At 34.1% G+C, this 16,546-nt stretch overlaps 1 protein-coding gene across 1 annotated transcript in view; it reads right to left on the reverse strand.

Annotated features, from left to right (window-relative positions):
* Positions 1-276: 276 nt before the first annotated feature.
* The window catches only part of LOC121425615 (M-phase inducer phosphatase 2-like), a 33,782-nt gene continuing 17,512 nt past the window's right edge, over positions 277-16,546 (reverse strand). Inside the window, exons 9-14 of the mRNA XM_041621736.1 lie at positions 11,081-11,201; positions 10,158-10,393; positions 6,951-7,085; positions 6,392-6,553; positions 5,443-5,694; positions 277-5,089 (exon numbers count right to left, since the gene is read on the reverse strand). Coding sequence (XP_041477670.1) covers positions 4,955-5,089; positions 5,443-5,694; positions 6,392-6,553; positions 6,951-7,085; positions 10,158-10,393; positions 11,081-11,201 — 1,041 coding nt within the window. The 3' untranslated portion in view covers positions 277-4,954. The remainder of the gene's footprint in view (positions 5,090-5,442; positions 5,695-6,391; positions 6,554-6,950; positions 7,086-10,157; positions 10,394-11,080; positions 11,202-16,546) is intronic.

A 16,546-nucleotide genomic window follows, 5' to 3' on the forward strand; every position in this document is an offset into this window, starting at 1 on the left:
AAAGACTTGTTATAATAACAAGTGCTCAATTTCTATAACAAGTCTAATATCAGCCAATCAAATTGATTGATATCAGTGGCTTTAAACTGTAATTGAAAATTCATTATTATGAAATGGGCCCCGGGTCAGATAAATAACACCAGGGATAGGAATGTAATATTTTGAAACATCCTTACAATGTCACAAACCACTTAAAAAATATGAAGAAATGCAATTCATGTCTTTTTTATGAGGTTTATTACCATTCACACAACAATAATAAAAATATTTCTATTATGATATGAGTTGTACAAGCCTATGACTGGAATATAATGCTGTACTTGTCATACGATATAAGTCACTTGCTCTATACAATATTCGTCTCAAATTTATTGGCACATCTTAAATAATACAGATATACACTCAAGAATATTACATGAATACAGCTTTATAACAAAACCCCCCTAAAATTCCTGAGGTATATTTTCCACTTCTTGTAGACATATTCTTGGTGATCAAATATATTCATTCATCCTAAGGTTTGGTTTCAAACTCTGTACTTTCACTAGTCTAGTTGCAATGTCAGGCAACTGTTTGCCAACCTCCATGTTTGCATACAGATCTCTCTATGCAATATTCATTTCAATAACATGAAAATCTTTCAAATACAGGTTAACTTTGCATAAGTCAATCGTCCTTAAGTAAAATATTTGCCACAGTCGAAGTGTTTTTTCAGTCAAGATGATTAAAATCATCTCTTGTAGGTTGAATTTCTCCTAAAAAAAATAAATTTCTGTGGTCCAAACAGATTTGACCTATGCAAAGTTACCTGTACTTAGACACTGGACTGTTCATCTAGAATATATCTATATAAAGGTAGCAACATCTCATGATTTGTGATTCTGTGTCCATAATCCAATTAATACCTGTATATCTTCAATGACAAAAATCTAAATGCTACTTTTGGTCCACCAAATTGGACCATCCATCGCACTCCTCTTTCTTATATAAAGTTATCTGATGCCAATATAGAACTATCGATAAGTAGAATTTGGCTATCCCAGTTCAATTTCGATACCAGCACAATATGGTGCATATCGCTATGTCGGTCAGCACATAACAAAAGTATACACACCACACTGTGGCCAAGCATTTAAGTTTGTCCACTTATTTTATGATATTAATATTCTATTCTTGTATAGCACATATTCTGTCAATCATCTAACATCTCTAAGCAAATCCGACTTTGGATATTATTACACTGGCTTTAGATGATTTTTTGCCAATAGTGTGCAACAAATTGATTCACTGCATTGATACATTGAAGCATGAAGCTACTAATGTAGTAGCTCCATGATTGAAGATTAATGACAAATTGACTAGGCAAGATGAGTGAGGACAACAATTTCATAACTGAAATATGCCTATCTTGAAACAGGAAAGTCTTTCTCAAGCTCTCTATCCATGTGGCAAATTGCAAAAGAGAGCAGAATAGATTTTTTTCTAGTCTGGAAACAAAATGACAATTGCCAGACATAACAAGTAAAGCACATGTCTGTAGTCAAGACTAAAATATTGTAATTTGAGTTATTTCCAGTGACATTATATCAATAGATCCAAAAATTCACATTAATTTGATAGCAGAAAACTGATATAATTCAAAACAGAGTCGGTGTTACCTATTTGACAGTATAGATTGAAATTAGTAATAGAATTCATTTTTTTTTCTTTACGTATGACATACATGTTCAAAGGTGATGCACTTTCCGGTATTATCTCAATCATACTAAAATTCTCTGAACATGGCAGTGGTATATAACAAAACACACACCATTAAAAAATACACACAACAGACTTGTGTGCCACGACAGGCTATCTCTTTCTGTCTTCTAAAATCATTGGGCAAATTAATATTTTGGGTAATAAAATATCTTATTTCATTGATCTACTTAACTGACCCCTCCGCATTGAAAAAGCCAATTGATTTTAACAGGATTTCATCCATTGTAGCATTTGCTTTATACCTTAAAACAGGCCCTCCCCATTCATTCCAAATTTTCATTTCTGATACCTAATGATCTGTTATTTTTTATTAAATGATTGGCTTCTGACTACTTTACTATTTCTAAACCTTTCTAAGAATATAATTCCCCCAAACTCAGATATTTGAATAAGTGCTCATTTTATATGTAATTGAAAGGTAAAGGGAGATAACTTGTCTTTAATGTGAGAGCGCCGAGTTTTAAAACACATGAAATAATTCCATTTCGAAGTCGTCCTTGGGGTCTGTAGACTCAATCCAAATATGGACGTTTTCAATAAAATTAAAACAGAAGTTTAGTTATAAAATATACCCATTCTGTACCAAAAAGACTACATACAATGATTCCTCACATCAAAGAAACCCCCTCATTCAAACAGACCAAAAATAATGATAAAAATAATAAAAATAATAAAGAATGTGCTGCATAGGGTTGCAATCTAACATGAGTCTATACAAACCAAGAACAATGCCTGAGTATTATTTTCAGGTTTTCACGTGCAGACCGGACAAGGGGATTTCAAACACTGCATTTGTTAAGTAACTGACCCTACAAGAACAACCCAACATGGGTTATACAAGAGATGAGAATCTTGGGCATCTTTTGTAACAATTAATTTTTTTTAAGGCAGCACAAATCCATGTACATCCCACACGAATAAGAATTCCATAGCGAGTTTGTAATTGTGACAATATATAAAGCTGCTAATTTTGCCAGTTTGTGGACCAAATTAAAACAATACCATTACCAGTGCATCCTATTGACACAATTAAATATCAAAAATTCAATATTCTATACAATGTTTACATAGGAACATAATTTATTGCTATTTACACACCTACACATATTGCATACTCTTTTTACTCTTAAAAATATTCACAATTATATTAATCTTTTGTACAATATGATAGCGGCAGAACAAATGAGTGGAGAAATTAGAATAATGACAAACATAATTTAAATTAAAATCAATGACATAAACATAATTATCAAAACTTGAATAGTGGTTTCATAATAAGTTAAGTTTAAATTAAAAAAAAATGAAAGAAATCATATCAAAACCACTCATCATGATTGATCAAGAATGCTTGGAATAATAGAATATACAATTTAAAATAATCATTGATGGGAATTCAAAATAAACCATTAATGAGAGTCCTGATCAATTTTTCTAAGGTTCTTTTATCAAGAGCAAAATCGAAACCAGAGGGCTATGTCATCCATGATATGAAACGCAGAGGGAAGAAAATCAAATTCATATCGTGCAATGGCAGCTTTGGTTTTTTTCAATGTCAATTTCCTTTTCTTTTCTCTCATTTTGTTTGTCTTTTTGTCTTTTTGCTGTCCTCTGTAATTTGAACTTTAGATATATTAGCAACAGTCAACTAATCATAGTTACAAATATTTACAGCTAACATGATGTGGAACATTAAACAAAAATCACTACTGAAATTAATGAATATAATTATTGAAAAACAAAAACAAAGTTCAAACCACATCAAACAATACGTAGCCACAAACGTGAACAGACATGTACAATAATTATGAAAAAATAAATCCATGTTTTCTCTAAAGGTTAAATCCAAAATTAAGATTTGTTTTTTTCTCAAATCCAAAAAAAAAAGAAAAGAAAAATGTATTTTTTACTATTCTGAGCTAGGAATCTCTGAAATTAAAGTAAGATTAAATTTTCTTGAAAATTAGTCAAAATGATGACTTAAACTAGACTAGCTTATATTTTGTGATTTTGACACAAAAAAATACCTGAAAAGGGATATAACATTTTGGTAATGAACATTAATATCAGCCCTTACTTTACCAGAAAATAAAAAGAGAGTAAACTACCAATTAGTTATTTAAAATATTCCTGATATGTATATATCAATTAAATTCCATAGTTCTCTTGAATTCTTCGGGATAACAGCTCCCATAGAAAACCAACACATATAACCTATCAAAATATTATAAAAAATATATAAAACTATAGCCTTTATCCTTACAATATTCTGAAAACTCCCCCTAAATTACCACCCTAATCTAGGGTCACATAGGAAAGGTGAAGATATCTAAAATCATTATGACATATCAAGAGACAGCTGGGGTGGTATTCTCAACATTGTCTTTTAATCAGTAAAAGGAAAAATAATGATACATTTATGAATTTTGGCTAAAAAAACTATCTGCATTGGATAAGTAAAAAGAATTCATGTTTTTGAGCAATTTTTGGTCTGCATGCACTTCCAAAATATTGCATAATTACAGAACCGCTTACCTGGGAGTAGCAATTTTGGTCTCAAAAGTTGTGTGAGACTTGAAAGTAAAAAGTCAGTGAGCGACAAGATACAAAAAAATTGCCACGCAAATTAGGATTAAGGGCAGAATAAATTTTGAAAATTATCTTCTTAATATAAAAGGTAAAAAAAATTTTTTTAACACATTACATTCCAACAAATTATTGCTAGTTCAGAATAGTGGGGAATATTGTGAATTACAATAGGATCTTATACTTACAGGTGTAAATATATCAATATCAATTATGGTGGGTAATGACACATAGGAATAGGAAAGTATAGGAAAATAATTCACTTCCTTACCCGTAATATTTGATTTCCCTATTGCAAACTTCATATAAAGGGGTAAAAAAAACAAGGAGAGGATAAGAATGCAAAATTGTATTAAGACAAGAGATCACACACATATCTGCATGAGAGCAGTACCTTTAAAGATCCATCTATATCTTTTAGCTCTCTTGATCTGATCTCAAGAGGGCGACATACAGGTTAGAAGAGAGACTGGAAGCGTATGTTAGGTCTTACTCCTCTCCATTCATGACTTTGACCAGGCACTCTATACAGCGGTCATCAAAGTTCATTAAAGGTGTTGGATTGTGGCTCACTATCCTGATCTCATCTCAAGAGGGCGACAGACCGATGTTAGAAGAGAGACTGGGAGCGTATCTTCAGTCTACTCCTCTCCGTCCATGACTTTGACCGAGCCCTGAAGTATCGGAGTTCTTCAAGGTGATCATCGTGGTTCATTGGGGTGTAGGTTCGGGGTTCACAAAATTCCTGCAAAATCCAATGTACATGTATTCACAATAACATATATCGTAACGATTTCGAAAGACATGATAATTTCAACATTTCTTGTTCCTGCTCATGTTCAATGATAAAATCGATGAATAAAACTCATATTCATTAAAAGATTTGAATGAATGAATGTGACAATTCCTGTGAGTGAGATTGTTTGTCTGAACACGTTTTTTATTTTTTCATGTTTGTAATATTCGTATTTACATTGTAGGGCCTCCAAGGAGAACAGAACAGTAGTATACCAGTTAGTAATGGAGCCAACCTTCTAAAAGAAGACTTATAAATGAATACAATTAATCTCAATTCAATCTTTGAAGAAGAGTACGTACTGTGCTGTGTTCATAGAAAGCCTTGTAACCTTCATTGAGTAGATAGAGCTCAGGATAATAGAGAGCCGGATAGTTCTCAAGGTTTGCTGAACGGTCCTGAGTACGGAGGAAACGAAGCATCTTGGGACCTCGTTGAGATGAAAACTCACAATGAAAGACAAAGACCCGTCTCCTGTTGTGCGGGAGCGGTGGTAGAGGGTTCTCAAGGAACTTCTTCTTCAGTTCTGACTCTTCATAGATATTGATTGCACCCTGAAATAAATCAAGTTCAGACTGAACATTTTAGAGGTTAACGATTACACTTGGGCCCCATTACATAAATGAGGCAGAAGCTTTTATATTTTGTTCAGATTTTTTCTTTAAAAAAAAAATGTATTTTTGTATCTATTTTTCTTATTTATATTTATTTATTCATTTATTATTTTTTTAAATTCATTTTTTATCATTTATTTATTTTTTAAATTTTTTTGGGGGGAGCTAAAAATCTCTAACCAATAAAAGTGTTAAATTCAAACTTAAGTTTATGGTGTGCTCAAACTCATGTCTTACACGTCACTCAGTCTACACTGCTGGCATAATTAACAAGCCTGACATTTTATACAAAATCTGTGAAGCAAGCCTTTGTGTTCGGTGAACTTCTGTTCAGTTTAGCAGGTTCGCTACAGCACTAAAGCCTACGACATGTATTACCGTTTTCATGAACACACACAAAAAAACCTGCCTAGTGAATTGGGTTGTTGCAGATACTTGTATTACTAGAATTTCCCATGCCAACATTCATCTATAAACTGTTAAGGTAGACTATTACAAAACTATGAGAACAGCTTTATTACATCATTGAGCATTTTCACCATGAAAGTTACCATTGTATTTCAAAGTTACCATTTCAAGTACATCAATCTCAAATTGTGACACATGTAATGGAGACTGGAGTCATTTCTTCACTCACCTTTATATGTCCTCCATTGAATTCATATGGATATCTACAGTCAATGACGTGACATTCACCAATCTCCTGGCTGTATTCTGACCTGAGTAGGCAATTCATTGTCTCTGGACTAATACACTTTAGATCCTTCTGTTTGCCTGTAACCAATGGTAGACAGCAAGCCTGCAAGAGCAATAAACAATTGAAATATCCATGTCAGCTTTTTTATCCATGCATATATGGGATCCCATTAGGAAGAGGGGAGGGGGTGTGAGGTGCAGTGCCCTTCAGGATGGGTGGAGCTTTAGGTGTTTCATCAAGTAAAGCAACAAATGTCACTCGGCTCCAATTTATTTGACTTTCATCATGAAATGAGCATATGACAGAGAAAGAAACACTAAATCTTCTTCCCAATAAAAGTGCAGAGCTAAACCATTCTATCAAAATTGAGAGGAAAAAGTTGTCACATTCTTAGAGTATAATTCAAAGCCTTACTTGGAAAAAAGGGAAAAATCATCTCTTGTTAATTAATAAGAGAACTTTCAGACCACCATACAAGATGAATAAAATCTTGAAATACCTTTGTACGATCTCCCGTTAAGTTATTTTGACTGCCCTCTACTGATAAAGCCTGGTCAATTCTCCTGAAGTAGGGATCGTTAGGGGACAGCATGGACAGAGAGCGATTGAGACAGGACCTGCTCTTTGGTGACGTCTAAAGAAGGCAATCAAATACAAGATGAACTTAAATAAAAGGAAAATGATTTAAGAGAAAATTTAAGACAGATTTTATTAGTATTTTACAGGGCTGTGTAGCTTGATACTACAAGTGTAAATGCAGTAGTTTTGCATTTAAGTTAGGGTGTGTTCAATGATGATTTTCAAATTTAAACAGCAACAAGAAACAAGATACTAAATGCAACACAAAACTGACAGAGCTGCCAACCTTCAAAAGTAAAAAGTAGTAATCCAGAGACCAATTTCATAAAACTTTTTCCATAAAAAAAAATCTGGCAAATTTATTACCAGAGATTTTTAATGTGTAGCAGGTAATTTTCAATGGCAAAACTTTGTTTGCCAGAGTTTTTGTTATTTGCATGAGTTTATTTAATTGCAAAAAAATTATGCAACGGGTCCCAGAAGCTAAAAAGTAAAAAATTAACAATTTCATATGCGACATGCGGAGGTAATATGAAGAACAAATTCCTTGAAAAGAAACGAATCCTCTTTCTTTAAAGGCTCAGTTTCAGAATCATCTCTGACTCATCACAAGAAATGTCAACTCTGGCACACATTTTTCAAAGTGATGTGTAAGCTTCCACTGCAAGAACACACTGAAAGAGATTTGAAAACTCAATTGTCTCATTTTGTTGCATTTGCGATGCTGAAGGTCATAAAATTGAAGTCGATTGTCTTTCTAAACACACCTTGTTAGGGATTTGAATATTTGCCTGAATCAATATGTGAAAGAAGTTTACTTTCAGGACCAAGAATGGGAAAAATGAACGTACACTTTGTTTCTCTTTCTATCTTCATTTCATAATTGCATTTGGTACCATGATTCATATTGTTCTTTAAATTTGAAAATTGACATTGAACACATCCTAAGACAGAGTCTCAATGGGTACACGACTATCTATTCATATCGTTGGATCAGCATTGAACTACCTAAAACTACCAAGTATGGAGCAACTCCTAATATGAAAATCGCTCCTGTCCATGCCCATCCGGGCCTGTATAGTATCCAGACAGCCAGGCCAGCGCATCTGTAGTTTTCACTTCCACGCTTTGTCGCTTTCTGACGTGTAACTGAGTGGACTTGTCAGAATCACCGTCGTGGCGCTTCAGAAAATATGTATCCAGTTCAATGAAACTCCGATATCCCCGGGTACTATTTTTCAAAACACTGCACGGCACCTGTCTTGCCATAACTTTGATAGTGAAAAATTTGCTTTTTTATTGCTTTTGAAGATACCATCCTAAATTTGCCAGAAAATAAATTTTGTGAACTCAAAATCACAGATTTTTTTCATTTCAGCATATTTTTTGGTGACCTCACTTCTTAAATCTGAACTAAGCCACTGGGTGCTCTGTTTTTCAAAGATCCGTCAAATAGGTAGTAATTGAGCATGTTTTCAGGCAACTTTTTCTGGACCATACGTCAATCATATGTAACATGTGATGTCTCATATGAAAGAAAAAAAGTGAATGTTTTCTGAGTAGACAGCATTAAAAGCCAGAAAAACCAACTCAAAATGGCAAATTGCTCATGCAAATGAAAATTTGGTAACACCACTTTCCTTTGTTCTAACTCAGTCATGCATGCATTACAACCATTGAAATGGGCTTTAAATGAAAGAGAAGCATATCTTTCCATTCACGTACATTTCATGAAGTAAATTTATGATCTTGATCGTATTAAAAATACAGTGAATCTTGGTATCATTTTTTGGGGATGCACTGTATAGCCCCACCTATATGCCAGGCTTAACTCACTTTCTTTTCTCATGTATTTTAATGCATAGGATATCATTGGTCAGTTAAGCATGACGTTCATTGATAATAATGTAGCACTAATTCATCATTGTCTGGACAACAATCTTGCCCCTTGACTAGGGTAAAGATCCATAGCATTATAAAGCATGACCAAACATATTGATGAACTACAAGATAAAGCATAGCCTGGATTTTCAGTGAAGCTCTACAAAATGCATTTCATGGGCAAAACATACGTACTGTTTTGCAAACTATTGTCATAATAATATCATAAATTGCCATTTTTTTTTATTCTTTGTGAAAATCTTGACATTTCTTTTGTCTTTTGACTAGGCTTCAGCTAGGAATTTATCACAAACACTTGTACTTCTTTGGCTTGAAAACTTTATCCAGGACCAGGATTAAATAAAAAGAACACATGCCCTGACAAAAACATGACCAAAACTAATTGGTTTTGACCAAGATATATCAGCAAATTGCTTGATAATGCATGAAATGACAGCACACTAAGATAAAAGCTACATGTACATGTATTTGGAAAATTGTGCCTATTTTGTTTTTAATCTCAACTTCCATGGAATCTACACAAAAATTTACAAGAGGTAGAGGGCTTTATGTATCATCTCTACATAAAAAAATTTCTTGGTTTTAGGCTTAAAAAAATCAAAATGCACAAAATCGTTACATTGACAGACTTGATTTAACTCATAAAACTGAAAGTAGAGGCTCTTTTTGTCAGTCCATTTCGGAAACTGCTATATAAGTTTCAACAGGTCTTTTACAATAGCATGGATCATTAAACATCAAACTCAATAAGATTACTCATCTCATTCTGTCAATTTCTTCCTAAAATTCTTCATTGGTTCAAGGAGTTATACAACTTTTTTAAAATGTAAAGAAAACTTAATCTCATATTGGCTGACTTATGGCTTCCGAGCTTGAACACATATTACCAAATTTATTAGAACCAAACTTCTGTTAAGGGCAAAAAGTGTGTGGTTCTGGAATGGAACAAAATAGTAACCCTGTAATAGCCTTGCAACAAGGCTTCATTGACGTGATTTTGTTTTATTTTTCACCATTATCAAATATCGAAAACTACTGATGGAGATGACATAGGTCTACTTTGATACATCTGCTAGCTTTTTGAATCTCGATTTTGGGGGGAGAATATCCATCGGTCCATATGTAATTGATGTATCAGACTCTATTCAGTATCAGACCAGATTGACTCTAGAGCAGAAGGCTTTGACGAAAGACTACCCGTCACATAGCAACCAACAAACCTCACCTTCTTTTCTGCCTGTTGATGAATGGTGATTTGAGGACTTGCAACAGATGAGCTGCGGGGACGTTTGTTTTGAATAGGACTGGGCGTGTCCTGGGGGCGCTCTGTGCGCTTAAGGAAGGATGAGTTTCGCCTGGCTAGTACTGGTTGACTGGGAACCTTGAAGATGCCCTTCCTGCATCTGGGAGCACCAGAGGGCGTTGTTCGCAGAGCGTTGCAGTCTGCGCCACGATGCAGAGCTAGGAAGGACAAAAACGTAATTTAGAAGAAGGGATGTTGCATTATGATACTTGAATGGGAAGTAAACCTCGCAAGAATTTCATAAATTCAGTTAAGGTAGATTGTCAAAAGTCTGAGCCGCATAGATCTCTACCCGCAGGAAACCAACGCCTCTTTAAATTACCAATTCTCACATTTTAAAATAGATGACAAAATTCAAAATGTAGGAAAGCTTCCATACATAGATGCATATCTCCTTTTTAAGGATTCTTGTTAAAAAACGCATTACAGACCATTAACAAAGTTCTTAAAGAGGGACTGTAAAAAGGTCAATCACAGCATAGAGCAGGCAATAAACCCATGTACCATGGATTAATCTTGATGATAATGTTTGACAAATCAATTGAAAATAAAAAGAGAAGAACTAATCGATGTGTCATCTGTTTTTTTTTCAATCACGCTGAAATTTGAGACTTCAACTAAACAAGTTCTGTGTAAAATGATCTCTTTGCATTAAAAAACATTCATGCACCACCTAAAGGCCAAATTCATCATGACCAAATATGTTGTAAAAGAAAAGAAAGGAAAAGACAAAATGTATCATTACATTGGCTGCAAAAAATTTCGAAGTGTCTCAACAACTTTCCCTCTAGCTGCGAGATGGATCAAAATAAGACTGATCCGCATGTAACTTCTTGGCAACTTACCGTTCTCTGACTGGGAGGATTCAGCTGAAGATACATGGCTTGGAGACCAGTTCGTCTTGGTGGGATTGATGAGGGTCCCATGGATTAAACCAGCTAATCCATCAGGTGCAGAGGAAGAACCCTAGGGTGAGGAGGATAGGACAAACAACTATTGAAAAGAAACATGCATACCATCTTGATACTAAGACTCGTCTGACAGAGTGTGAGTTCCACCAAAGCAATGCCCAAAATGTTGTCACATGCTTTCATGTAGAACCTTATATGAATATAAGAACAATATTCTTTTTCATTCAAAAAAAAAGAAGAAAAATAAAAAGATAAATTGCTACAATCGCAAATTTAGCCACTACCCCATCACCCATTACCATCCTCTTCTTCATCATGAAAATCCTTCTCATCATCCCTACAATCATCTTCATCAACATTATCAAGGGACAAGTAGAACATGGCTAAAGATAAGCGAATACAGTTGTAGAAAAGACCAATTTCATTTCAAGGTTATATGTCACCATATTATTACTCAGATCCAGTACAGTAACAACTGAACTTTGTGAAATTATTCAATCTAAGCTGAAAAAGAGATCACAGTCAAGATAGCCAACACATGTAGGACAATGTCAGTTATTGCTGGGGAAAAAGACCCAACAATTTTGTGAAATGGCATGCTTATTTCTCAGCAATTACACAATATCTTCCAGAATCCTTTTGGCACATATTTTTCTTAAATTCATAGACACTTGGGTGGTCATTTTATCGAATTCTATATGAAATCAATTTTATATTGTTACCACAACAGTCATTTATTTTTAATCACAGGCTTCAGTGATCTCCTTTTATGGTTTTACAGTATTGCAAGTTTTAGATGTTCCTTGTAATTCACAATATCATCATAGTCACTACCATCAATATTAATGCTATCAACCAACACCATTCATCATCACCTTAATCCTCATTCTTATCTACACCAGTATCTTTGTCAATGACATTGATATTTGAAAACAAACAAGTCAAAACATATTGATGCACTTGTAAGCAAACTCTCTCGTTTCACTACATGTATACGTCGAATTAAGATTTATCTAACACAGAAAACAGTAACTGATTTATACTATTCTATGTTTGTACCACACCTTGATTATTGCAGTATTATTTTGGGAACCTCAACGAAGCATAATATTACCAAACTGCAACGAGCTCAAAATAGATACGCTAGAATAATTTTGAATGTCGATAGATATACACCAACTAAGGTTCTGTTACATACCCTAAACACGGCTGTTTCACTCCCATAGGCTATGTACAAAATAAGCCCTTTCAAGTAAGCGCGCACGAAATCCTCGCGCGCTGCCCAGCCAGCTGATATGCTATTTCAACTTTTACACTACTCGACGATCAACTGTAAGATTTCAATTCAACATGTGTTAAAAACTACATTTTTGGAGGTTTGCCTTACCTTTTAAGGTTATTCCTTTCCATCGTCATATGGTATCTCCAAAATTTCACGAGAAATCACATTCCAAATTTCGAAAATCCTTATCATTTTGATGATATTCACATAAATCCTGAAAGTTCCACTCTTATTAGTGACATTTTCAGTGCAATCGCGAATGAGCCTGGCCCCTGGGACTTGCAGAGAGCGACCATTTCAGACATAATATCTTGAAAAACACTACTCCGATTTGGTGTTCTCAACGTCTCAAAAGATATAATGTCTTGCTTAATAATATATCCGATCGGCATCAATAACCCATCATTAGTTGTCTTTTAATTCTACTTTTGCTACCCAGTACGACTAATGCACGTCAAATACCATATACGGTCTTTGACGTTGCCAAGTTTCTTCTGGGAACTTAAAACACGATCATTGTTTCATTATAAGATTTGAAAGGTGTATATTTCATGAATAAAGTAACAAATTCAAATAAAAATAAGTTTGTTAGAAGTTTTAGATATTTTTTGTTATTTTTTTTAGAAAAATTATTACGATATGTTGAATTTACTTTATATAGATTTGAATCATTGAAATTTATAAATACCAATTGGCAATCGATCCTTCACCGCTAACGATTTATTTGTAAACAAAACTTATGGACCTCATCGATCACACTTTGAATGCGGAAATGGGTCTAGATCTAACGTTAGGTCCAAGACCGGACCAAACACAGCGAGACCACTTGAACAAATGTATTTGTTTTAGAGGAAAATTCTTCTTGAATTATTCCATTACTCTTCTCATAATTAAAATTTTGAGAGAAATGTTGCAACTAAAACGATTCACATTCGTCTGACAGCATTTTGTGATCCTTTTTAGACTTGATCCTGGGCCCGGGGAGCTATTTTAGAATGGGAGATCGAGTCGACGATACCAAGTACATGTACCACGGATCATGATCGATCATGGAAAAGAATTATTTCTTCTAACTAGCTGTCATCATATAAGCCGTGAGAGTACATTGGCCTATTTTTTCAATGGCATGAATTGCTTAAGTTGGCGGTCCTCTAAAAAAATAGGCAAACTCTTTCCCATTAAAAAAAATGAAAAAAATAAATAAGTTGTTATAGTAGCCTAAGTAGGAATATTTAAGAGGGATGGGGGTGGGTCAAGCTGAATGAAATGTTGATGACCCCCCCCCCCCAAAAAAAAAAAAACAGAAAGTCTTAGCCTCCAATTTTTGGTCGTCCCTAACCCCCCCCCAAAAAAAAAGAAATATATGAATAAATAAATAAATAAATGAATAAAAAAGGGTCTTTCAAAAAATTTAGTAAGGGCGGTCTTTTTTTTCTATCTCGGCGCTTCCCTCTTGAAAACTTATAGATCATTATAATCTTAAATCTGCCTTTTTTATTTGTAATGTTTCATGATTTTATGCTTTTCCATCATGCTAATCATTTGTAAATATTGTGATTGTTATGATTTACTTCAATAAAAACTTAAATATAAAAAATAGTGTTTTTTTTTAATTGTGGTGGGGGTGGGAGGGTTAAAAAAATTGAAGGGGGTTTAACCCCTGTAACCCCCACCCCTTTGTATGCCACTGACTTGTTAATACTGAACCAGATCCAGAGACAGGGGCCGGCCCCGGGGCCATCTTACTTTTGAGGATAAGGCAGTCCCCCCCGCCCCTTCTGGAAAGTGGTGTTAGGTGCCGTGGAAGTTTTGAAAATGGGGGCTGACCATGCAATAATCATATTTATATGGTAATTTTTGTTTTTGTACATGGTTTTAGAAAGCCCTCACAGCCCCCCCCCCCCTCACAGCCCCTGGTGTTGACTAGTATTATTGTCACTGATTTTTTTAAAAATAACTTTACTTAATTGTTAAATTTTTTAAATGGAAACTATGTTTTTTCTTATTGTGGAGGTGAAATATTACCCCCCCCCCCCACCGTCATAAATACCCAAGCCAATCCAACCCCACAATACCTCAGAGGAAGGTCCAGTATTTTTAAAATCAAGAGGGTGCAAAGAGCAAAACTGAAAATTGAGTGGGTGCAGATGACAATTTTCTATGCAATTTCCTAAAACTGGCTATAGGCCTATAGTAATATTAGTAGTATGTTCAATTGAGATTTTTTTTTTCAAAATGAGGAGGGGGGGGGGGGGGGGCATCCCTTCCAACCCTGCCTTTGACTCTGGTTTTTCAGTTTCATCAATACTGCCTTTGTCCCGTTTCATTGTTTGTTGTCAGTGATCAAGGATTTAATATACATCGGCCCCATTGCATAAAAAAGTTACAATTATGATTTACCATGCAAATACAGCTTGTATGGAGTCCTTGATCTTGATTGGCTTTGATCAGTGTTAACATGGTAGTTACCATTTGATAACAAGGTTACCATAATACTAACTTTTATGCAATTGGGGCACTGGAGAAGGCAAAATTGAGGAAGGGGTGGCGTATTAATGACAATGGCCTTTCATTTGGATAAGGCTGCCTAATCAAGGAGTCATTCTCAAAATATAGCATGCCAGGCAGCATACAAGTACATGTGCCTCACCCTTGTGCCTTTATCCTTGATTATACAGCAGAATGTTAGATGTCTCAAGTAGCCATGGCAGGTCATCCCTTGCTTATAAAAAGAGTAAGATTATATAAACGAATTTCATTCAAAATTTACAATAAAATTGCAGTGAATTACTTGATATTTTAGGAAGTTTAGATACGGATAGAGTTTCATTCACATTCAACTATTTATTGAACCACATTTGAAAATTTGCCCTCCAGTGACATTACATGCACAGATATATAAATAAACATCAAGACAATAAATTACTTGAAGGAAACCTTCCAATAAAATAATATTTTAATAAGCATGTATAACAACTGAGGTAGGAGGTAAAGTTCAATCTCTGCATGTCTGTTGGGTCAATGAAACCTCGTAACTTTATAAAAGCTATACAATATGGATGAAAGGAGAAGGGATTGAACTCCTAAATGAAAACAATGGTCACTTGTCAGGTCTGCATTATATACCCCTCCCAAAAAAAGAATTAATATGAATATGAAAAAATCAGTCATTTTAAAACATAATATTTGCAAATTTCATGTGATCTACCACTCACACAGCCATAAAAAATGGTTATCTATCATTGTTGTATGCATATCAATTACAGTGTACATAACAATTAAAAAAAACACTGAAAAAATACTTTCACCTTCACATGCCTGGCAAATTCAGTACCCTGTGGATAAATTTTTTTTATGCAATGATACAAGACTTAAAAATACAATAAATATAAATTACAAATCAGATAAGTGACTACTGGTAATTGATTAGATTGGATATGACATGCACATGTAGCTCATTCCTTTATATTCTCAAAATTATTGAATTTGTAAAAATAATCTGAATCTCGTTGTTCTTTGCATTTTAACTGACTAGAAATGTAAACCATAGTCATAATTCATATTATGATACAATATAATACATTGCTATTATAATACATATTTTCAGTTGTTTTTAACCTACTATTTAACATACAATTCAATTCAATTCAATTCAAGGTTTATTAGAAACATGAGTCGCAGCCAAATGGCTGAATTGTTCATGTATACAAAGTAAAAACAATAAAAAGACTCATTACATATTTCAAACATTAAAAAACAGTAACCTTTGTAAAAACTGACATGAGAAATATGTGTATAGGCAAGAATACTTTGGCAAAGAAAATTTATATACATGTACATAAGATAATGAGGAAATAGTAAATTAAAAATAATAAAAATAAAATACGTAAACGTTTGTAAAAGATCAATAAAAATATATGGATTTTAAAAAGAGTTGATTTCCTCATTCATTAAAAAACTTGATATTGCAAGTAGGCTGGTATTGCTTTCAAATGAGCAATGGGTTTATTGATTGGGCATGTCTTTATTCAGGAGATCTATGAAATATGGTATGGGGCTATTGCGAAATCGATTTGTCCTACATTTGTATTGCTGATATCTAGGAGTATGTCGAAGAT

This window comes from Lytechinus variegatus, chromosome 12 (genome assembly GCF_018143015.1).
Source record: "Lytechinus variegatus isolate NC3 chromosome 12, Lvar_3.0, whole genome shotgun sequence".
Lineage (NCBI taxonomy): Eukaryota > Metazoa > Echinodermata > Echinoidea > Temnopleuroida > Toxopneustidae > Lytechinus > Lytechinus variegatus.